Raw genomic sequence first — 25,542 nt, forward strand, 5'->3', positions numbered from 1 at the left:
TGGTATTGACCATAGGGGAGGATTCCCTAATTTCACCTAAGGATATTCAATGACTATGGATTAAGGTGATAGATATTACATCTATAGGGCAGGATATAGTACTGGCGCAACCTAGAAGGCCTAGATGTTCTATGCCAAGTTTTAAGTACTTTATTCCTAGACCAATTTGACGGCTGTTATAAGTTAGGGTGTAATGTTCTTAAATAGGAATACAAGTGATATAAAGCAAATAATTTGTGCAACAAATTATAAAAATGAAATACACATTAAACATCCATAAAAAAACTGCAAATATGGAACTGCTGAGCCATTTGATTACTTTTCTGAAGGCTAAATACAATTGATAACAAGATGGTGCACCTGGGCTTATCTCAATGGACAAGCATGACCAAACCCAGGTGAGAAAATGGTTGAACTGAAGGCTGTCCAACTGCTGCACCCATCTGCGTTGTGCTGCCCCAAAAAACTACCTTTCTGCTGAAGTTTGAATGGCTGGAAGTTGCACTTCCACTGTTCAGAAAATTATGTGCTTTTAACCTCGGACTCCTTGGCCTAAACCCAGAAAAACCCACTAAGGATTTTGGTTGGTTTAGAATTCTGAAATTTGACCCCCTTGGAGCCCAACTTTAGTTGCAACTGTGAAACTCGGCCTGCTAGAAATTGCCTGTAAATCCTATCGTAAATGGTCCCCAAGTGCTGGGCTGAACCGTGCTATCAAATCCTTGACTTCCTAGATGGGCTTACGGCCTATGGCACCTTCTCCCAAGCTCCACGAAAACTGCTAGAATGGCCTTTGTGCTGTCCCCTAGCCCAGCGATTTGAATTGCTGGAATGCTGGCTGTAAAACTCAGCAAGAATGCCGAACTATTGCTGCTCTCTCATTCCTCTAACTCTCTCGGCAAACACTTGACCTTTGATGGCTCCAAGCTCCCTCTGCGTATTCTCCAGCTGCCCAGAAATACACACTCCTTGCTTTGCGCTGAATGATGGTGTTGTCTCACAACCCCGGAACTCCTGAAAAACTTGTGGAACTGTCTCTCTAGGGCGGGCATGGATGGTCCCCCGAAGTAGAGGTTGAATCTCCCACTTGAGAGATTCGTGGCTAAACAACCGGTTGACTCAGCTAAACGACAGAGCGAGCAGTCAAGTAGTTTTGTTTGCAAGATGTAAGAATGAAACCCAAAATGAGAGCTGCTCCCTCCTTATAACTCCTTGGGCCTCCCTAGCCTCATGTGGGCCCCTCCATCCACCTATTCAACTTTCCCTTCAAGCTATTAGAATTGGCCAATTCGAACTCTTATGTGGGTGGCCCCCACATTCCACTAGCAACCAAATAAAGTCGAATTGCCTCCTAAGTCCCTAAGTCGAAAATGATGGGTTCTCCTCCTTAGCCAAAATTGTGCAAAATTGTGTAGCAACACCCTGTTACAAATGTATTTGAGAAGGGACATGACATAGGGTTTGCTGATTTTCAATGATAGGGTACGCGGTGTCATATAACAGCCAAGGGAAAAGGATCTTTCAATGACTAATCAATAGAGATAATGCCTTCAAATAGACACCAAGGATTATGGGTTTTTAATGGAGTTCTATGGCTGAAAAGTGAAAACTTGTATAAACAACAAACTAAGGATGGCGTCAGCCCTAAAGAGGATGTTTTAATATGCAACAATGCTGGATTTTACTTTTATATTATTTATTGATGCAATTCCTACTTTAAGAACCATACAACATCACATAAGTTTACTTTTTTACCAATTTTCACATAAAATCCTAGCCTTAACTCTTATTTTCACTAATTTTACAAGCAAATCCCTAAAACAAGTTTTCTTAAGTGTTTAACAACTGAGAGGTCACAAGCTGACCTCATAGTAGCTAAAAAACATAACAATAAATGCCAAACTAGCCCACACGTGTGGGAGAATAAGCTTCTCCATTATGACGTTATTGTCCATAAGTGCTCAATATGCCACAATCAAGTGATAGATGGGTCATGAGTGCTCCATATTCCAAAGAAAAGCTCAAAGTACATGGGTATGCCTCCAAAACCATGACGTCATCACCAATGTGCCCTACGTCACCCTTCTAGGGGCAAAAGGGGTGACGTGGCACCATCATGCTCAAGCGTTGGTGTCTAGTAGTGATGTGCAAGCCCTCCCTTGTCATCTCAAGGATAATCATCATGATCTAGGCTCTAGAACAAGCAACGCCCATCAATCAGTGTCAAGGCCAACTTGGGGGCGTCTTGGGTCCATTTGGGCACATCATCAATAAATCCAACACCCTTCCTTAGTGCCTCAACTTTTTAGTATTTGGGGGTACTCAGGTGAGTGAAGCACCATGTGGAACCATCTCATAGCCCAAATACTCTCCTTTGGAGGGGAAACACTACATCATCTAGGTTAGAATTGCTCTTTACATTGGGTAAAACGACCTTTGGAATGTTGTTGGATGGGATGCAAATCATCTCTCAAGATGCCTCTATTGTTGTGATAACACCACCTGACAAAACCCTCTTAAGATCAACTGAAATCATCAATCATTAGGGACAATAACCATAAGTGCATCATAGTAGACCATACCTATGTTAGGGGCACAATAATACTTCACAAAAAACCAACCTTCATATGTATAACTAGATCAGGACATGTAAACAATGTACCTCACTTATATTAGGGATAGTTAGGTCAATAACCCTATTAGGTGTTTCCATCCTCCAAGCAGAGTGACATGTCCTAGGTTAGGCCATCAATCCATAAGTGTGTGCAATAATGATGGTTGCAGAGTGGGAAGGACTTTAGGGCAAAGTGCCATAGCCATGTGACCAGCTAATGGGGGTCAACCATCTCGAGTGTATAGATGTAAGGAGGGAGCAATCATGGTGGCATGAGTTACATATTTCCTCTGCTTGCTTTTTCCACTCCTCTGGTGTTCCTTTTAATTTTTTTATGATTTATCTTTATTTGGGTGCATAGTTTAGGAGCCCAAGCTTGCTTTTAAAAATTTCCATTACCCCTTTAACATGAGGCAGTTTGTCGGTCATCAGGGTTGGGACATACAAGAGTTCATTTTTATAGATGAAGCATTAAATGCTTGAGGAACTGGGTGATGGCTAATGGGGGAGGTAGAGCTCATTCTAGGCTTTTACCCAACCGCTAAATAAATATTCTAACTATCTTTTGCATTTTACATCTTTCTCTCATTGTGTCTTTCTTATGCTTTTACCGTCTTTTACCTACATCAACCTCTAGGGCTAAGTTTCTGGGCCCAAACTCAAGGATGAGGATGAAGGGTGCCAATCCCAATGACCAATGACCACCACCCTGGGAAATATGGAAAGTGGTAAGTATGGAATACCTTGGACATACTATTTCAATCAGTGCTTGCCCATTAGTGCCCTTTCTAAAACCTTAAGGCCTTAGAGGAGGTCCCACTGGACTAGAGTTAAAGATTAATCTCCCAGGTGAAGTAAGGGAACAAGAATACAATCCAGATTGGTCAATTATGTAGTTTTCCCCTTGATACATATTAGTATGCCCATAACATTAAGTGAAAGCACATGATTGCAAAAATGGTTAAATTACCTACTGAATCATTGATAAATGATCCACCTTCCTTTTAAAAGGAATGTTGGATGGGAGAGAAATCTGACGAGACTAAGAAGTACTTCATGTTATGTGTTGATCATATAGGGCTATTGGTTGTCCAAAGAGGATAAAATCTTTGGTGGGTAACATTTGGCTCCAACTCGAGGACATGTGCTCATCGTAGAGCACATAATCCATGTGCTCGAATGAGGAGTGTATGAGAACTTCAACAATCCTTGAAGCTCGTAGTCCTGTTATCTGTACACTCACAACAACATATTGATAACAATTGAGCAGGGTGCTGATTGTCACCCTTGCAATATCAGATAAGATAATACTAAAAGAAATGTTGGCTAAAATATGCTTTATATCTAACTACTATGTAGGCACAATAACATGAACAATATCAACATAAGCATGCACACACAGGAATGCAAAGCACATAAAGAGTAAATACAATGCAACTATCTATTCATGCAAGCATTAGGTTCCACTGAAAGATGAGTGGCACCTTGCATCTACTGGTGATGATAGGGGCTCTCCATCAAGGTTAGCTATGTAAAAGTAGTTAACCCCTACTTTGCCATGGATCTTATAAGGATGGAGCTCATTACGTACAAGGACCAGATCTTTGACTTGGAAATCTTTATTTCTCGACCCGTTCCTTCTTTTTATTGTTTTTGTATATTTATCTTTTGCTTTTGGAGGAAGGTATTAAGCTTACTTGACACACATCTTCTCCTATTTACTCAACTATCCTAGGTCTCTCAAGGATCTTAGGCTCAAACTGTTTCCATTTCATTTTCAGGTTTAAAGATTGGGATCATTTTTCATCTTGTTACGATGACTAGGGAAAGGGAAAGGGTCAATGTCTTCAACATGCTTGGTCGTGTGTGGCTCTCAATATAGGATGAATGGCTTCTCATTAGTGGTGGGTATTGCAGCATAGGATAAGTCCATCTATATATGCCCACCAATAGATGCTAACCATTTCCTTCATAGGAGCATGCACTAGGCATCAGGGACATGTATGACCACTATGTCCATTACCACATATATATCAATAAATCCAACACCAAGCTTTAGCGGATCAATGTTTTAGTATCTGGGGTGGTTAGGTGAGTGAAACACCATGTGGAACCATCTCATAACCTAATGCTCTCCTCTGGAGGAGTAACGCTACATCATATAGGTTAGATCTGCTCTGGACTAGGTAAAATGACCCTTGAAATGCCACTGAATGGGATGAGAATCATCTCTCAAGAGGCCTCTGTTGCTATGATAACACCACCTAAAAGAACCCTCTCAAGATCAAGTGAAATCTTCAATCGTTAGGGACAATAACCATAAGTGCATCATAGTGCACCATACCTAATGTTAGGGGCACAAGAATAGTTCACACAAAACTCACCTTCAAATGTCCAACTAGATTAGGTCATGTAAACTAGTTATCTCACTTATATTAGGGATAGTTAGGTCGATAACTGTTAAAATTGGCAACTAGGGCCAAACTCCATGCAGGTCATATTATTAATGGTAGCTGATATTTTTCTTGGATCCCTCTCATTGAGAGGTGTATGATTGATCTAAAGATCATCCGATTCTGATAAGTATTCATGGAGATATGAATTTATTTGTGTTGTGGGACAATTCGTCAAGGTCGACCAGCGACCAAATAAACCTCACTTGTGCCCAACGTTTTAGTATAAATAAAGGGACTTCAAGTCATTTAGACACTCATCTTCTTGGTGATCTCTTCCTCTCCACTTGTCTTTGGGTTTTGGTGGGAGGAGTGACCTAAAGAGGATACGTTGCCCTAGAGAATGCCCTATCCTATACGTTGTCATGAAGGAGACCTCTACGCTGCCCTAATGAAGATCAAGCTTCAGCCGTGGAGAGATCTATACAATGGACATCTAGGCCCTATAGACACAGTCAAGGAGGATCCTTATACACTGTATAAAAGAGGCCTTAATAAGCCCTAGCTGCAGTCACAAAAGAGGCATAGTCGCAGTTGGAAGGAGCCCTACCGCAGGTCCTATTACGCAGCAAAAGAAGGTCTAAATACAACCCTATATCCACAGTTGAAGGAGGCTTCTATATGCTGCACAAAGGAGGACTAAACGCTGTCAAAAGAGACCTAATCTATCCACCGTTGAGGAGCCCTAATCTGCAATCCTGAAGCAGACTTATACGCAGTCAAGGGAGGACCTATATGCTGCCTTAAGAAGCTCCTCCTAAACACTGTCAAGGAAAGGTCTTAGACACAATTTAGGATGATGCCCTAGCCACTGTTATGTGCAGCCCTTATTCCGCAGACAGAAGAACTTATACCCAGCTCTAAGAGATCTGTTACAGTCATCTAAGTTGGTTTTCATAATGCCACATTGTTGTAGGTGATAGCGTGGCCTATTTAAGGACTGTTTGGGCAAGTTAATGTTATTCTTGAGGGGCAGTAGAATCCGCAATAAGGAGGAACTAGAGGTTGTTGTTTTAGGGCTATTTGGATCCCTAAGCTACAACCAAGAAGTGCCCTAACCAGTCATCATGACGGCATCAAAGACTGTGTCATAGAAGTGTGGTGATAGTGCAGTGATGAGGTTGTTCATGAGGACAGTTTATAAGGTTGTCATTATAATGAAGAAAACTGTCCTTGTGTATATTCAAATTGAGTCAATCATGTTGGACTCAATAATCATAGGCTTAACTTGCTGCTAGGCTAGGTCGTAGGCCATAGCCAATAACACAGTTTGATCTAAGGATCGCTCAAGTGGTAGAGCCTCACCTTGAAGACTTGCATTGTTGACTGTACGAAGGAAGAGCACTGAATGTTGATGACCTATCTCATAAAGTAGTGACAGCTAGTGCAGCAGCATGATGTGTGCAGCATGATGATTAAGAGCAGCAAGTTGTGTACAGTGTGATGAGGTACAGCTCAGCAGTGGAGCAACATGTTGCAGCTTAGTAACATGGTATGATGTTGTAGCATGGTGTAGCATGGTGAGGTGCATCACATGGACGAGATGCAACACAATGATAGGTGAAGGAGTCACCTTGGAGAATTAGTTGAAGTAGCATGTCTTCAACGAGTCACCTTGGAGAATCAGTTGAAGCAGCACGTCTTCAACTGATCTCATGTAGAGATGATTGATTCTCTTATCTAGAAAGTCGAAGTGTTGACTTCTGTTGTAAATGTACTATCTCTCTCTCTCTCTTTGCTGAACTATTGAAGAACATATAAGAAGAATTGATCAAGGGTTTCCCCACATTGGGGTTTGTCCCTGGCTAGTGCCATATCTTGTGTCCTCTTGTCTTGGCATGTCTTTTGCGATTTATGTTTATGTTCTATTTGTAGTTTACTTTAATGCTGATGTGATTGCTAATCTGGAAAAGATATTGAGCTAACTATGAAAATTGAAAAAAATTGCTCTAAACATAGAACATACCTAAAATTTACATTGTATCTGAGCTGAGGTGAAGACAATGCCCAAGCAAGAGTGAAATAGCAATCACCAAAGTCAGTTAGGAAAGGACAAAAGGATCAATGGGTTCCTCATCCCTCTTCAAATTCACCGAGGGTGAAATCGAAGCAAAGAATATTATCAGTATGGCGTAGCGGAATATGGCCTACCTAAAGATCACTTCATTGAGAAGACCGGATCTCAGGGTGGAAGGAAAGGCAGATAACTAGTTCGGCCATTATGCGAAGGAGTGTCTGAATGGCAGGGACACATCACTTGATGATGATAACAATCATTCTAGGGACATCTTCAATGTTCAGAGGAATGACAGGTAATGTAGGTCATCAAGGAAACAACCGACTCTTCAGAGAAAGCAAGGAACCCTAGGTATGAAGAATCAAATGTTGTTTCTGATAAGATGAAGAAGCGTTATCTTGTATTGGCCCTCTCCTTCAGATTCTTTGGGAAAGTGGCTTATTAATTGTAGTGCCCCAAAGCACTTCAACGGATAGAAGGGTGCTCTCATCAATTTGGTAAAGATGGAAACAATCATGGGATTGTACTTGGAGTCGATGCCACGTATCCCCGAAAGGGTGTAGGAAATGTTACCCCTCAATTGAATGAGGGTAACTTGATTCATTTACAAAATCTCTTTTGTGTACCTGATCGCAAGAAGAACCTGGTGTCCATTTCGGCAATGGAAGTCAAAGGTTACAGGGTGGCATTCATCGATGAAAAGGTACGTGTTTGAAAATGAAATTTTCAAAGATGCTTTTACTCATGGGTTTAGGGTTGGAAATTTGTATCAAGTTGCAGGATGGTCCATTGGGGACCATGTCAGTTGACACATCTCATCTGTAGCACCGAAGCTCTACTTATTATGGGGCCCTACCCGATGTGAGTCAGATGGTGATTGGGATGTTTGAATTCAAGAAGAGCATGAAGGTACACGTCTCATATGTACCAAAGGAAAATTTTAAAAGGGGACCATTCCCCTCATGTAGCAGGTCCACAGGTTTGGAACAACCCGAGGGGTTTGAGATTCATGATCGGGAATCTCATGTATGCAGGTGGAAGAAAGCCCTCTATGGCTTGAAGTAAAACACCCTGGACCTAATATGAGAGGATTGATAACTGTCTGATGAAGCTGAGATTCACTAAAAGTGAAGCCGATCCAAACCATTGTTTGAAGGTTGTGGATGATAGACCTCTCATACTGGCACCTTCTGAGGATGACCTATTTCTAACAGGTGCAGACCCTCTCATTTGCAAAAGTAAGAGGGAGTTGGATTCTAGATGTGGAAAGATAAAACTGCAAGCTTGTGACTACTTCGTGGATCTTAACTTTCAGAAGTTATATGGTGGTGATGCTGGACCAGATTTGGGAAATGTCTCTGAGTTTCATAAACTCATCTGCATTGATGTTCTTGGTGAACTTCCGTCTGTATATATGCTTTGCAGTTAGCATGGTGAGCTCATATTTGGTTGAGCCTCACTAGATTGGTGCCAAGAATCTTCTGAGATATCTTTAGGGCACAATCTCTCATGGATTGAGATACGCTGCCGGAAATATGAAGCTGCGTGATTATTCGAATGCTGACTCGGTAGACAATGTGGAGGATCGCTAGAGCACTTCTCAGTGTTGGTTCTCTTTGGATTATGCTACAATATCATGGATGCGCAGGAAGCAGAAGTCGGTTGCTATAAGCACCGCCGAGACTGAATTCATAGCTACGAGTATGATCTTGTGTGAAGTTGCTTGGTTGTGGAAGCTCATCAGTGAGCTGTTTGTACACATGATGAATACCACTGTGATTCTTTGTGACAACCAGCGGGGATTCGATTATTGAGGAATCCCGTATTCGATGATTGCTCCAGCAGATAGATATCAAATACTACCTTATCTGGGATATGGTAAGTCGATGGGCGAGGAGGCTCCATCGCATTGAGACTGATGTACAAGTCGCAGACACTTTGTCAAAGCCCCGGAGAAAGATTAAATCTATGATTTTACCAAACGACTTGGAGTAGTTGAGAGACCTTTGTAAAAGGGTCCTGCATGTTGCATGCATTGAGCTCTAGGAGCTCTGGGGGGCTTGGGGTACTTACTGGAGCGACATACGACCACAGGGCGACTCACCCTCCCCTGGTGGTGCGTTATGTATAGGGTGATAGGTTCAACCTTTCCCTGTGATACCTCATGGTGACTATGGAATAGGATGATTAGTTCTCCTGTGGGTCGGGATGATTAGTTCTCCCGTGGCAACTGTGGAACATGATGATTAGTTCTCCTGTGGGCCAGGATGATTAGTTCTCCCGTGGCGACTGTGGGACAAGATGATTCGTTTTCTTGTGGACATGATGATTAGTTCTCCTGTCGAGGCATCTTACTCATGCAGTCTGGGACTCATGGGAAGTATCTCTCATCTAATCAATGAGTAGGGAAATGGGGTTAGGGACCATAGTAGTACTATTGATGGATGCATCGTTGTATCTACCGTACTCCCTATGCTAGGATGACCTCCATTGATTTTGGATCAGTATGAGTGATTTGAGACACTCTCTTGTGCTTTTGATCTGGGATCAATAAAACTGACTTTGGGTCAGTAAGATGAAACTGACTTCAGGTCAGTAGAGAATGGTATGAGACATTCTCGATCAATTCTTCTTCTTCATGGTTCAGTAGAGTAGAGCAATGCAGGGCACTAATGGCAGAGATAGTACAGTCGGACATATGGATCAGTGGATGGAGTTCTCCTTAGTTGAGAGGGAGTGTTAAAATTGGCAACTAGGGCCAAACTCCATATGGGTCATCTTATTAATGGCAGCTAATATTTTTCTTGGATCCCTCTCATCGAGAGGTGTAGGATTGATCTAAAGATCATTGAATTCCGATAAGTATTCATGGAGATATGAATTTATTTGTGTTTTGGGACAATTTGTCAAGGTCGGACAACAACCAAATAAACCCCACTTGTGCTCAACGTTTTAGTATAAATAAAGGAGGACTTCAAGTCTTAGACACTCATCTTCTTGGTGATCTCTTCCTCTCCACTTGTCTTTGGGTTTTGGTGGGAGGAGAGACCTAAAGAGGGTACATTGCCCTATCCTATACGTTATCATGAAGGAGACCTCTACGCTACCCTAATGAAGATCAAGCTTCAGCCATGGAGATATCTATACACTGGACATCTAGGCCCTATAGATGCAGTCAAGGAGGATCCTTATACGCTGTATAAAGGAGGCCTTAATAAGCCCTAGCCGCAGTTGGAAGGAGCCCTACCACAGGTCCTATTACGCAGCAAAAGAAGGTTTAAATACAACCTTATATCCGCAGTTGAAGGAGGCTTCTATACACTGCACAAAGGAGGACTAAACGCTGTCAAAAGAGACCTAATCTATCCGCTGTTGAGGAGCCCTAATCCGCAATCTTGAAGGAGACTTATACATAGTCAAGGGAGGACCTATATGTTGCCTTAAGAAGCTCCTCCTAAACGCTGTCAAGGAAAGGTCTTAGACACAATTTAGGATGATGCCCTAGCCACTTTTATGTGCAGCCCTTATTCCGCAGACAGAAGACCTTATACACAGCTCTAAGAGATCTGTTACAGTCATCTAAGCTGGTTTTCATAATGCCACATTGTTGTAGGTGATAGCGTGGCCTATTTAAGGATTGTTTGGGCAAGTTAATATTATTCTTGAGGGGCAGTAGAATCTGCAATAAGGAGGAACTAGAGGTTGCTGTTTTAGGGCTATTTGGATCCCTAAGCTACAACCAAGAAGTGCCCTAACCAATCATCATGACAGCATCAAAGACTGTGTCATAGAAGTGTGGTGACAGTGCAGTGATGAGGCTGTTCATGAGGACAGTTTATAAGGTTGTCATTACAATGAAGAAAACTATCCTTGTGTATATTCAGATTGAGTCAATCTTGTTGGACTCAATAATCATAGGCTTAACTTGCTGCTGGGCTAGGCCATAGGCCATAGCCAGCAACACAGTTTGATCTAAGGATCGCTCAAGTGGTAGAGCCTCACCTTGAAGACCTGCATTGTTGACTGTATGAAGGAAGAGCACTGAATGTTGATGACCTATCTCATAAAGTAGTGACAACTAGTGCAACAACATGATGTGTGCAGCATGATGATTAAGAGCAGCAAGTTGTGTACAGTGTGATGAGGTACAGCTTAGCAGTGGAACAACATGGTGCAAATCGGGAACATGGTATGATGTTGTAGCATGGTGTAGCACGATGAGGTGCAACACATGGACGAGATGCAACACAATGATAGGTGAAGGAGTCACCTTGGGGAATCAGTTGAAGCAGCATGTCTTCAACTAGTCACCTTGGAGAATCAGTTGAAGCAACATGTCTTCAACTGATCTCATGTAGAGATGATTGATTCTCTTATCTAGAAAGTTGAAGTGTTGACTTCTGTTGTAAATGTACTATCTCTCTCTCTCTCTCTACTGAACTATTGAAGAACATATAAGAAGAATTGATCAAGGGTTTCCCTACATTGGGGTTTGTCCCTGGCTAGCGCCACATCTTGTTTCCTCTTGTCTTGGCATGTCTTCTGCGATTTATGTTTATGTTCTATATGCAGTTTACTTTAATGCTGATGTGATTGCTAATCTGGAAAAGATATTGAGCTAACTATGAAAATTGAAATAAATTTCTCTAAGCATAGAACATACCTAAAATTTACAATAACCCTATTAGGTCCTTCCATCCTCTAAGGGGAGTGACATGTCCCAGGTTGGACCATCGATCCATAAGTGTGTGTGATAATGATGGTTGCGGAGTGGGAAGGACTTCGGGGCAAGGTGCCATAAACATGTCACTAGCTAATGGGGTTCCACCATCCCAAGTGTATAGATGTAAGGAGGGAGTAATTGTGGTGGCATGAGTTACCCATTTCCTTGACTTGCTTTTTCCACCCCTCTTGTGTTCCTTTTACTTTTTTATGATTTATCTTTATTTGGGTGCATAGTTTAGGAGCCCAAGCTTGCTTTTGAAATTTTCCATTACCCCTTTAAGATGAGGCAGTTTATCACTCATCAGGGATGGGATATGCAAGAGTTCCTTTTTGTAGATGAAGCATTAAATGCTTAAGGAACTGGGTGATGGCTAATGGGTGAAGTAGAGCTTATGCTAGACTATTGCCCATGCGCTAAATAAATATCCCAACCATCGCTTTCTTATGCTTTTACCTTATTTTACCTACATCAACCTCTAGGACTAAGTTTTTGGGCCCAAACTCAAGGATGAGGATGAAGGGTGCCAATCCCAATGACCAATGACCACCATCCCAAAGAATGGAGATGAACAAAGAAAAATATGGAAAGTGGTATGTATGGAATACCTTGGACACACTATTTTAATCAGTGCTTCCCCATTAATGCCATTCCGAAAACCTTAAGGCCTTAGAGGAGGTCCCACTGGACTAGGGTCAAAGACTAATCTCCCAGGTGAAGTAAGGAAACATGAATATAGTCAAGATCGGTCAATTATCCAATTTTCCCCTTGATCCATATTAGTATTCCCATAGCATTAAGTGACAGCACATGATTGCAAAAATGGTTGAAATGCTTGCCTATGGTTGACCCACCTTCCTTCAAGAATGAAGGCTGTATGGGAGATAAATCTGATTGGATCAAGAAGTGGAGGTCTTGGCATCAAGTTATGTGCTGATCATATAGGGCTGCTGGCTGGCTAGCTGTCCAAAGAGGAGAAAAATTCTCTCCTATGGCTTATCCACTTTTTGGTGGGTAACATGCCCAATAATGTTTTAGGTAAACAGGTAAGAATTTATCCTCGATAAATATCTATGTAATAAACATAAATAATTTAAGTTATAGCCCCATGTTAATAAATGTAAAAGTAACTTGTATGGGGACTGGGGAAATGATATGGCAGGGCTAGGTGGCACTAGTGCTGACGAGGCACACCCTTAAGTTGACATGTGGACTCTAGTTGCCACATCATCCACCATGTGTCAGATGTATGGACATGCTGATGTGGCACTGGTATCTTGGTGTCTTAGGCTCAGAATGGGACAAATTTTACCTCATCGCAAAGCTCTCAATGAGCAGAAGAGGATGGAGGCCTTAGAAGTAGGGTAAAATTTACAACCCCACCTCTTTAAGGTGACTTAGGGGGGTGGGTGTGTTACATTAACACCTTTTACATATGGATTAACACCTCTAATATCATCAGCTCAGCGCTGTCTTAAGTCAGCTTATCTCAAGATCAGACCAGCACTCCAATCTGCCCTCTTCACTGTCCTCTTATGCCTAAAATCAATCTACAAATGCAGGACAAGGCGCTGGTCCCAAGACAAATGGATCAGTCATACAGGGGTGCAATCCTATATGCTATTCTTGGAGCAGTTACATACTTTCTAGGCAGCATCTGGGCGCAGATTTCAGGTGTGGTGCTGGTCTGATATCTGAACTGCCAGCAGTGGTTACATTCTATTGTTGGGACAGCAGCTAATAGCAATGAAGATGCAGTTCTGAAGTTTAATGAACCAGCAGAGACTGTGCAGCTATGGCAGCATCAAGGCAGCAGTTATGTTCTATTTTTGGAGCTCTTACTTAGCAGCAGACCTGTCTCAGAGTTTATACTAGCAGAGGGGGGCCTTATTGAGAATTTATACTACTATTCTCGACACATTAATGAGGGTGCTTGAGGATAGGAGTTTGAAGCCATTCTTAGCAGCAGTCAAGGTGCATTGATGATGAGCTACACAGCTGAAAGAGAGCGCAACACATGGGAGTTACTCTTCCCACTCCAAGGAAGGTGCTTATCCCAAGGAAGGTGATGTTTATTTAATCGGTTCTCTGAGACAGAAAAATGGTTGGATTTTTGGGGTTTCTATTCCCCTTTTACTTGTAACTTCTTTTTGGATTTCTCTAATAAAAAATAAGCAGTGGATCTTTACTTCTCTTTTCTGCTAGTATGGTGATTCTATCTTGCTGCTGCCACAATTCTTTTCCTTGATCGGAGTTGTGTTTCATTTGCTACCGTGAATTTTCTTCCCCCAGTTTTGTGAAGCAATTCTGAACCAAAATTGTCATTCCAATCCTCGGAGGGTCATAGTATTAGATATTGAATTGAGTTCTTCCGCCTGTCAGACTAATCTAGATTTGCAGCTTTGATTGTAGTTCTCAGTTTGGTCTATTCCTTGACATTATTTTAATTGGTTGCACATGATTGTGCGTGGGTTCCTTCCCACAATGTCAGATTCATTACTCAACATTGACATGAAGATTAGGATGCCTTGATCGTGTGGGATTCATGTAAAATAGATGCCCCAATGGATTTCTCCATCATCACTTGGACCCTTGTTTGTTTTTTCAGCTGAATCAATAGCCCAAAGAGCAAGCATTAGTCTTGCTAGATCCATTTTAACCTTCATTGATTTATCTTTCACAAACCTTCTGAGTTCACTGATCTGTCATACTGTTCTCAGGCTTGACTTGTAGATCAGAAGCAACATCTAGGGAAATTCCCCCCTCCAGCAGGAAATGCACCAGCAGTGAAGCGAGAGAAGTGAATGTTGAGGTGACAATGGGAATTACCCTTTTAGATTTGAACTGAGTTTAATCTGACTGACATCTGATACTTTGAATTTTGCGAAGCAAGTTTGGGGGATAACAAGAAGCAAGGTGATCAAGAAGGTAGTGTGGTTTTCTTGCAAATTGCAGATGACATCCTACATATAAGAGTTTGCCATCCAATTTTTGTTGGAAAATGATTCCTTTAAACTTAGAAGAAGCATTATAATTGACTTGTAATGGTGTGGTGCCAAAGTGCTTCCTTTAATCTCAGTAGAAGCATTATAACCGGCTTGAAGAGGTTGGGCACCACAAGTGGTCTGCCTGCACAAGCCAAACATACCTCGAGGGCAAGAACCATTAACATAAGTACCTATGTTTGGCTAAGCTGATGTGACAGGGGGAGTACTGGTTGAGTTCACATAAGACTTATCCAAAACTGCTTATTTATGTCTTAGGGGAGTTGAACCTTTCTGGATGGTCTGACATGCGACCATCTTCACTGCTAAACCATAACCCTATTGACTCCATTTAAGTTTTAGAGAATAGATAGGTGATAAACTCAACTCGCCTTTGCTCTTTTCTTTTTATTGATTGCTTGCTGTAGATAATCATAGGGTTTTTTAACTAGTTGCCTCTTTTACCTCCTTGCAATAATCAGTTTTGTACTTATTTGTATTCCTTGCTGGGAAGTTTAAATTGTATACCACATGTCTAGTGAATTTGATATCAAACTTGTAAAATAAACATTGCTAAATGATTGCTTTGAAGTCAAAAGCCTCTTTGGCTTGAAATATCATAACAAATTTTATTCCACTGCCTTGACCCTTACTAATAAACCGAACAGAAGGAAACACTAAATTAGTCTTTACCTAGTTTTTTTCTCCACTCTGAAATTAAGTAAAAACGGGTCAACTGAAATGCTCAGCAATAAATTCTTAGGTTCAGAATGGATGAAGTCAGTCCAAGGATAGATAATTAGACAAATTAAAAAATTGATCTGAAATTGATTTGAAAGGGATCTCTTTATGTTTTTTTCATCCTTTTTGGTGTTTTGTGGGGTGGAAAATTGAAGTTGTGGGCTTTTAGGGTCCATTCCTGAATCCCACTAGGCAAGGTCAGAACTGTAAAATCCTTGTTTGAGGACGTAAACAACATTTTTTGGGATCAAAATTTTGCCTAACTGGATCTCAAATCAGGATACTATTAGGTGTGAATCAAAGAAGAAGACACATGGAAGATCTACTTCAAGATAATGCAAGGTCTATATGAATGGTTAGGAATGCCTTTTGGTTTATGTAATGCACCAACTCACTTGCGTGTTTATAAATGATGTGCTATGTGCCCATCTAGATTCATTTGTAATATTGTGCTTGGATGATATATTAAATTTCAGCTATACTTGGAAAGAGCATATCGCACACTTGATGCAAGTGATAGAGACAAGGAGAAAACATAAACTTTTGTCCAACCTTAAGAAATGGGGTTTTTCCAAATAATCTATGGTGTACTTGGGATATGTGAGTGGTGGAGGATAACTTAAGGTTAATCCTTGGAAGATGGAGGCCATCATAAAATGGCCAACTCATACCAATGTTATTAAAGTAAGGAGCTTTTTGGGGCCAACCCAATTCCTTCAAAAGTCAGTGAATTTGTTTCCAGTTATGACTGCGCCATTTCATGCTATAACGTTCAAATGCAAGAGTCTCCAACGGGGAAAGACTCAATGTAAGGCTTCCAAAGAATTGAAATGAAAGATTAGTCAAGCACTAGTCTTGGCATTGGTCAATTTGGAGAATCCCTTCAAAGTAGAGACAGATGCAAGTGGGTATGCTGTGGGAATGGTCTTGATACAAGGAAGTAAATTGGTTTGCTATAATTTTGAGTTGTTTCATTGGGCATTCTTGAAATATGCTACCCATGACAAGGAGCTCTATGCCTTGGTGCTAGTTGTTAAGGAGTGGAAGCCCTATCCAATGGGTAAGGAGACCATTATCCACACCAACACCAACCTTTGCAATACTTGCAGTGCCAAAGTAACTTCAGCAAGCAAGAAATTACAAATGGATGGGATTTTTGCATTATCAAATATAAGAAGGGAAACACTAACAAGTTGGTAGACATGCTATCAAGATCACCACCACCTACAATTACAAGTTTGGGCACTCTTATGCAGATGGAACCTTTCACTTGTGACGGATTTAAAGATAAATACACAAAAGATGAGGACAAGGAGATATTTCAGCAATTGCAAGGTCATGTTCATGAAGAAGGTGACTAGAAGTAAGACTACTATCTCCAAGATGGGTTGTTGTGCAAGTTGGAAACACTGTGTTCGCTTAAAGGAGAAAGAACACTACTTATAAGAGAGCTTATACCTCCAAAGTTGTAGGTCATTTTGATGTTGGAAAAACGATAGCCAACTTGCAAAAGGATGTTTTCTATCCTGGAATGAAAGAAGAGGTACTTTGGTTCTTTAGAGGATGCATTCTTTATTGTACCAATAAACCCAACAATAGAAAGTAAGGTTTGTAGTATGTACAACCCTTTCTATTGACTATGCCATGGGAGATTATTTGTGTGAGCTTTGTGGGTGGGTTGTTAAGAATCAAGTGAGAACATGATCATCTCTTCATGGCAGCGGAGAAATTTGGCAAGTTGTGCATTCTAATGCCTTGTAAAGAGACCAACAAGGGACAAGATGCAACGATCTTATTTTTTAGAAGGTTTGTGTGCACTTTGGGATACCAAGGAGCATCATCTCTAACAGAGATACAATATTCCTTAGTGCCTTTTGGACTATACTAAGGGAGAAGATGGACACAAAACTAGGGACATCTACAACTTTCCATCCCCAAACTGATAGGAAGATAGAAGTGGTGAACATGATATTCATTCGTCTTTTGAGGGGTACAATTAAAACCATCCAAGGCCCTAGGATGAGAATTTGATCTACATTCAAGTTCAACACTCTTATATAAAAGCAAGCCATACTTCAACCAACAAGTTCCTTTTGAAACTTTTTTTTTGATATTTGCACCTTCACCTATAGATGTTGTGTATGGGCAGTGTTGTCGCACAAAGTGTCTAAGCATCACGACAACACTCAGAGTAAGGGTTGTCACTCTAATCCTTACTCACTCCGTTTAGACTCCCTCCTAGACAAGTCAAGGGGGGTAGTCCCTAGGGGTAAGTGAATGAAGAAAACCTGTGGAACATAGGCTCTAGGAAAGTTATGGATGAACAATTTGACGAATATAAAACAAGTCCTGGTTAACCGAGATGGATAGATCTAGCAATTAAGACAACTAACACACAACCACAAGATAGAAATGATTTTAGACTAGTGCCTTTATATTCAATTAACCACAGACTAAATAAAAACAAGTTATCCAGATCAATTTATAAATGTGGTGAAAGTGACGATCATGAACGATTAAATATCGTGAAGAATTTAATTGCTAAGCAATGATCCCAGATCTAGAATTTATCTTTCTCATATAGTCAATCTTTATATATGATTCTAAAACATTAATCGCACTTGACAATAGAGAAATCACTACCACAAAATTTAAAATTTTACACTTAGCACAAAAGACACCAAGGAACTTTAGATTAGAATTTTAATTATCCCTTAGGTAAGTTTAATGTGCTAAGCTTATAAAGCAAATTTAATGTGGCAATTAAATTTTTTAATGTGACCAAAAAATATAAATCAAAAGGACTTAATTAAATTTAAATTTTTATGGGCCATAGGCCACATAATTTTTTTTTTTAAATGTGAGGGCACAAATTTCCCTTTTGATTTAATTCTTTAGCAATTCTAAAGTCACCAAATTTTTTTAGAGGAGCAGAGACCTTGGAGGAGTGAAGGAGGAGGAGCTAGGAGGAGCTTGGAGGAGTAAAGAAGGGCTGCCATCTACAAAAGCTAAAGAGGTAAGTGCAAACCCCAAACTCCCTCATTTTTCTATCATTGTTTTTACTTTTTTTCCTCCCTCTCCTACTCTTTCCCATTCTTTCTTCTTGCTCATTTCCTTGCAGGTTGTCCATCTATTATCATATTCCAAAATGGTGTTGTTTTGGCTTATATGTATCATTCTACTTTTGGTTTTCATGATGGTAAAGGGGGGTAGGAATAGAAGGGAAGAGGAACAACAAGAGAATAGTGGTCCCCATATGAGTGACTCAATGTATGATGAGGAAGAAGGGTTTGAAGAGAAGGAGGATGAAGAGGAAACTGAAATGCAAGAGGGGAAAGCTACATTGACACCCTTGTGTTGTCACCAAACTTGAAGGGGGAAAAGGTGGTGGAAGCTAGAAGTTTCTTTGGCCTCATGGTTGTCATGGAGGAAAACCACATAGTGGTTCATATACCTGTGTGAGGAGGTATCTTTGTGGGGTGTTGTAAAGTGATGAGAAAAAGGGTGTCGTGGGGATAGCAATTTGCCCTAAGTTTTCAACTGAACAAAGAAGAAAATACATCTGAATAGAGGAGATTGCGCAACAGAAAAACAAGAAGCAAAAAAATCATTCTAAATCAAGTGCAACCTCTAGTTTTGGCAACTCATCTCCTCATGGTACTTATGCAACCTCTGAAAGTAGAAGAATAATAGGGGATTTCCTGAATGTTACTGGGAGGGATGATGTGGATGGAAAGATATGGTTAAGGGAATCAATGAAGCCCCAAAAGGATACAAGAACCCCAACTACGAGAAAGTTAGAACGATGTTATTAAAAAGAGAAAAAGCAAAGGTTCAAAGAGCTTTGACACGTTTTACAAATGAGCGGGTGGATTGTGGGGTATCCATTGTATCAGATGGGTGGACAAATGTTAGAAACCAACATTTGATAAATGTTCTTGGTGTTTTTGCTAGTGGTGTAGTGTTTATTGCATGTCATGACTCCATTAGTGCAACTTCCCAAAACATTGCAGATCTCTTATTGCAATCAATCAAAGATGTTGGTCCTAATAATGTGGTTCAAGTGATCATTGATAATGCAGAAAATTGTAAGGCAACAGGAAAAATTATTGAGCGTACTCATCCACACATCTTTTGGTCTGGGTGTTTGGTGCACACGTTGAACATTTTGATGCATGATATTGTGAAGCATAAAGAATGTGGATCGATTAATGAGCTTTATAAGAGAGGGAAGCAACTCATTAAATTTATCACAAGGCATACAAGGGTAAACTACTTTTATGGCACTTACTCCAAGTTGCAGTTGCTTAAACTTGCAAAAACAAGATTTGCAAGTTATTACCTCACCTTTAGGTGGCTAGTGAAGGTGAGATAAGCTTTAACTAATATTGTGACTTCTGAATCATGGGATGACATTAACACTGATAAAGATGGTGCTAATGTAGCCAAGGACACTATTCTTGATGATTACTTTTGGTCACAGATTAAATATGTTTTGCAATTCACCAAACCAATTTGTTACATGATCAAGTTTGCAGATTCAGATCAACCAATAATTGGGGAGGTGTGTGAACAAATGGATAACATGTTGGGGTAGATTAAAGACATTGTTGAGCCTAGAGATGTCACCTTGTACAATTATATTCGTGCAAAGGTGAAAAAACAATGGGAAATGCTAAACATTCCATTGCATGCCTTAGCATATGTTTTGACACCTAAATACTATCATCCATCATGGCTTTCAACACCAACGCCTTGGGGCAGTAGCAGGAGGAAACCATACCTAGATCTAGAGTTCTATTTGGTTATATGAAAGCATTGGATAAATTAGTCCCTGATAAGGAGTCTGCCATGCTACAGAAACAGTGGAGCAACTATACGCTTAGCACTGGTCCATTTGGGAGCATGCATGCAATTAGAGATCGAGAGAATTTATCTTCTCTTGAGTGGTGGAACATGCATGGAGGTGCTACTTCCACTTCTACAAACTTTGGCCTTGCAGGCGCTATCACAGGTGGTAAATACTTCTTCTGCAAAGAGATGTTGGAGCTCTTATTCTTTCATCCACAATGTGAAAAGGAACATGTTAAATTTAGACTAGGCAAAGAGCTTTGTTTATGTTCACTACAACTTGCAATTGTTGTCCCATTACTATAATGATGCAAAGACTAACAAAGACCTTAAGGTTTGGGACAAAAATCCAAAGGAGCCCAATTTGGAGGATGGAGTGTTGCGATTAGAGAAATTGGACGATGCTCTTATCTAGGATGATGATGATCGAGTTGAGATGCCACCCCCATCCGGTCCCATTGTTCCCAGATTCCATGCTTCAATACCAACAGCAGGGGCTTCATCTTCATCAGTTCCAATGCCACAACTTCTAGAGCCACCATCTTCTTCACTGCCACCATTTTCTTCATTGCCAGCACATGGAGGCTCACGTACTGTTCATGGTGGAAGTAGGAGAGATTAGTAGATATATTCATAGTTTACTACTTTTGTCATAGATTAGACTTGTAGTCTTGTTGTGAATTTGATCTTTTCTGTCTTACTCTTCCTAGTTTAGTGTTTACTTGAGCCTTGGTGGTGGCCAAATATATATATATATATATAGACGCTTTTGTGTCCCCGCTTCCAAAAAATGTCCCTGCTTCGTGCAACATTGGGCTGGGCCATATAGGCTGGTTTGCATTAGACCTTACAGCTATCTCTTTGTTCGGTTGTAGGGCTGAAATTTCTGAGTAGTTTGCTCCTGTAAAATTCCTGAGAAGGGTTGCTATAATCAACTTTCTAAAGCTGAATAAAGGGCCCAAGTTTGCTGGCTTCCCCCACTTTGGGGTTTCCAGGGTAAAAACTGTGTCAAATAATTTTTATGTGATTGGTTTTCTGTTGTATTTCTGCTGTGAATAACTGAGCAAGGAACCCAGAGTATTTTTTGTTAGAAATTTTCATATATGAAGAAATTAGTTTTATTTCTGTTCTGAGAAATTTCATTGAACATTAAATCTGATCTGGGTACAAGAAATCTAGTAGTTAAAACTTCAATTGCTAGGAGAGGGGTTTCGTTCCTATTGTAGTAATTTGTTGTTCCAGAGCTAAGCACTGCCAAGGAGTGGGATATTAGAACATAAAAAAGGAAGAAGGCAACCCTATAGTAACATTTCACAGCCTTGTTAAAGATTGGGAAAATTTCAGCTGCAACAAACAGAGAGAGCAAGAGAGACAGAGAAAATATATGCACAATAAACTTGCAGTGCTGCACTTTTCTTATTCACATTACACACTTGTTTATACATCAAAGGGATTTCTGAAACAGTTCACCTTCAGATGGAATACCAACTATAACATCTTATTTACAAATAAAAAAAAAAAATACAATTTCCAGCTGGTTGGATGTCCAATTGTAATATTTACAACACTTTACAGCTAATCATCCAACTATAGATAACTTCCTCATGACAAAAACCAGTGCATCTAATAAAAATGCTGCCAATAAATCTAAGTTTGAACAACTGGCGAAAATTGTCAGCACCGCCGACAACTCTCAACCTGCCAACATTGCATGCACCTTCTCCTCTAGCCAGAACCCATGCATGTGCCAGCGATAGGCTGTCCAGGCTGGCCTTCTCTATGCATGGAAGCCAAGATTTGAAGTTTGGCCTCAAAGCAAAACCTCCTAAGCAAAATCTTCAGCCACCCAAAATTGTACTCAATACTTGAAGGCAGGCCATACTCACCTTTCCAAATGTGCAGTGCCAATTCCTCTCTCCTCCTTCATTTTTCACTCTTCATCTGATTTAAATCAAACAAACATGACATAATTCAAATAATATCAACAAGTTCTTCAACTCTTCAAACATTTCAAACTTTCTTCTTAAACAGCTTCAGTGTTTCAAACTTTTATTCCTAAACAGATTCACCTTTTCAAACATTTCTTTTTATTTGACAGAACTGCAGTATCACGACATTTCAGGCTATCTCAGCTCATAACTTGACATATCTGATTATCACAGTTCCTAATACAAATGCCTTCTATCCCTCCGTCTGATACCATGTTAAAGATTGGGAAAAACTCAGTGACGGAAAACACAGAGAGAAAAATAGAGAACATATATGCACAATAACTGGCAGCAGTGCACTTTTATTAACCACAATACATACTTGTATATACATCAAAGGGGTAGCTGAAACAGTTCAGCTTTCCACAAAATACCAACCATCACTTATTTACAAATTAAAACAAAATGAAATTTTCAGATGGTTGGATGCCCAGCAGTAATATTTTCAACAAGGCAACAGAGTCTATTTACTCCATAGTGAGTTATTAGTTTTCTTTGTAATGTGTTATAAATTTGAGAAAGAGCAAGGTGCGGTCCTTATTTCTGGCTTAGAGTTTTTCTCTAATGGGTTTCTCCAGGTAAGTCTTGTGCCCATGGTGTTTTGTTGCGTAATTTTATTAATGTAGATGTGTTCTTATTTTCATAGTTAGTTTCAAGATTGCAAACGGCATGCTTGTAATATTAATCCTTAATCATAAGTAACCAATCCACTGTAGAGCATAATGTCACTATATTTTGGAGTAGCATATTGAGATTTGTTGTGATGAACTGTCTATTGAAATATCCAAGGCAGTTTACAGACCAAAATTTGTCCCATCTTTTAGTTTGAATGAATTCTATTTCGAGCGTATGGAGAGACAGCCTTTTATCTGTTTTATTTTCTGGCTGTACAAGTTATCTGTGGCAATAGTTTCTTCACCAAGAGTGGATGCAGTTTGCAAGTCCATCTGGCAGTCATTTGACTCAAATAAACTGGAATTGCTACGCTCTATAAAAAAATCATTTACCAATCTATGGCCAGCTCATAATTTATAATTTATATGTTACCATTCTCTTATGATCTTTAAGAGTGGACGGTGATCACTGGTAACTTGTCAAATTTTCAATGTCTTTTAAAAGAACTCGTCTTCTTAGCAACCTTATGGTTGGAAATTTGAAAACTCTACGCATTTGAGTTTAAACTGAATCATAAAATTAAAAAAAATGAATGTTTTTTTCACAGGAAACTGCAAGAAATTAAAGTTTGTATAGTTCATCTTTATTTACCAGCCATTGGGAACTTAACCATTGATGGAATTGGGCCATTGTATTGTCCAAAACATTTTATTCTCTAGTTTTATTATGGATATTCAATCCAGCTGTAGAAATTATCCAACTTCCCTGCAATTGCAATTTTTGGTCGCAGATCTGGAGGTGATTGGAGTACAACCTATGCTCCATCACCCTTCTACATCACATCCAGCATGAACTGTTTATACCTTGAAGGTCATGATCATTCTGTTTTTGATCTGACAATGTACGACCGTGTACAGATTCAGGTATTCTTCCTGTCATAACCATTTCTTATCCATTGTATCAATATTTGCAGTCTTTAAAACGTTTAGAACATATATGAGACCATTATATGGAATATTTATGACACAGATGAAACTTATCATGATTCATAAGCAAGAGCCAAATCAATGAGATGAAACATATATGATTCAAGTCCCTCTGTAAATTCTTGTAGATGTACGGCACTTCAATACAAGGGAGGATCCTGCATGGCTGTTCCCCTACAGAGCTGATTGAACGATATACAGGAACAATAGGCAGAATGCCGGAACTCCCAAAATGGATTTTGTCCGGGGCAGTAGTTGGAATGCAAGGTGGCACTGAATCTGTCAGACATGTTTGGGGTCAGCTGGAAAAATATAATGTCCCAATTTCTGCATTCTGGCTTCAGGTGGGCTGCTGGATATCCATGACTATAAGCTAGCTGTTTGATGCCATTATTTTATGGTTTTTAGCTTTATGGTTTTTAGCAGCAATAAAGTTTGCATTTGAGGTGCTGATTTCCTTTTACGAACATTGTCTGTTTTTGGTGCAGGATTGGGTGGGACAAAGAAGGACAAGCATTGGTTCGCAACTCTGGTGGAACTGGGAAGTAGATACGATACATTATCCTGGTTGGAGGCAGTTAGTAGAAGAACTTCATTCCAATGGCATTTTAACAATGACCTACTGTAACCCCTGTTTAGTGCCTGTATGTCTTGCAATCTTTTGAATGCTTTGGATAATTCTGAAAAAGGTTTATTATGGGGAGAGACTTATTGGTTAATGTGGTGGCTTTGAACATAATGCAGACGAATGAAAAGGCAAACAGGAAAAGGAACCTTTTTGAGGAAGCTAACAAACTAGGTCTCTTTGTACAAAATAAATACGGTTCAACTTACATGATTCCGAATACAACATTCGATGTTGGAATGTTGGATCTTACGAATCCTGCAGCTCGCACGTGGTTCAAGGGCATCTTGCATGAGATGGTAGATACTGGAGTAAAGGGTTGGATGGCAGATTTTGGAGAGGGACTTCCTTTGGATGCTTGCGTTTTCTCAGGTCCGAAATATCAAAATTCCTAATGATTGATTGATACATGAGCTTCTGTATATTTTTTATGCCTCGAGGCTACTCAGATTATTCTCGGCGATTTTGTATAAATATGATATAACCTGTTAACATTACCTGTGTTTACTGCAGGGGAAGACCCAATTTCCGCTCATAATAGATACCCTTCACTGTGGGCTGAAGTCAATAGAGAGTTTGTTGAAGAATGGAAAACAAAACAACAGGGAAAACCGAGGGAAGTTCAAACGGCAAAGGAGGTGCCGGATGAAGAACAATTGGTGTTTTTCATGCGGGCTGGTTTTCGGGAAACTCCAAAATGGGCAACGTTATTCTGGGAAGGTGATCAGATGACAAGCTGGCAGAGAAATGATGGAATCAAGAGTGCCATTGTAGGTCTGCTTAGCAGTGGTCTTTCAGGCTTTGCATTAAACCACAGTGACATTGGAGGTTACTGTGCTGTCGATCTCCCTTTCTCGCCATATAGGAGAAGTGAAGAATTGCTATTACGTTGGATGGAGATGAATTCATTCACCACAATCTTTCGTACACATGAAGTAATTCCCG

General features: G+C 40.1%; 1 protein-coding gene across 1 annotated transcript in view; it reads left to right on the forward strand.

Moving 5' to 3' along the window:
• LOC149222762 (uncharacterized) overlaps window positions 1–25,542 on the forward strand; it is a 32,764-nt gene that overhangs the window by 5,959 nt on the left and 1,263 nt on the right. Inside the window, exons 2-6 of the mRNA XM_089385611.1 lie at window positions 23,777–23,909; window positions 24,101–24,316; window positions 24,461–24,616; window positions 24,717–24,969; window positions 25,111–25,532. Of these exons, the coding sequence (XP_089241737.1) occupies window positions 23,777–23,909; window positions 24,101–24,316; window positions 24,461–24,616; window positions 24,717–24,969; window positions 25,111–25,532 (1,180 nt within the window). The remainder of the gene's footprint in view (window positions 1–23,776; window positions 23,910–24,100; window positions 24,317–24,460; window positions 24,617–24,716; window positions 24,970–25,110; window positions 25,533–25,542) is intronic.

The sequence above is a fragment of the Pinus tabuliformis genome, chromosome Q, assembly GCF_031772625.1.
Source record: "Pinus tabuliformis cultivar Carrire ecotype Pingquan chromosome Q, CPIR1, whole genome shotgun sequence".
NCBI classification, from domain to species: Eukaryota; Viridiplantae; Streptophyta; class Pinopsida; order Pinales; family Pinaceae; genus Pinus; species Pinus tabuliformis.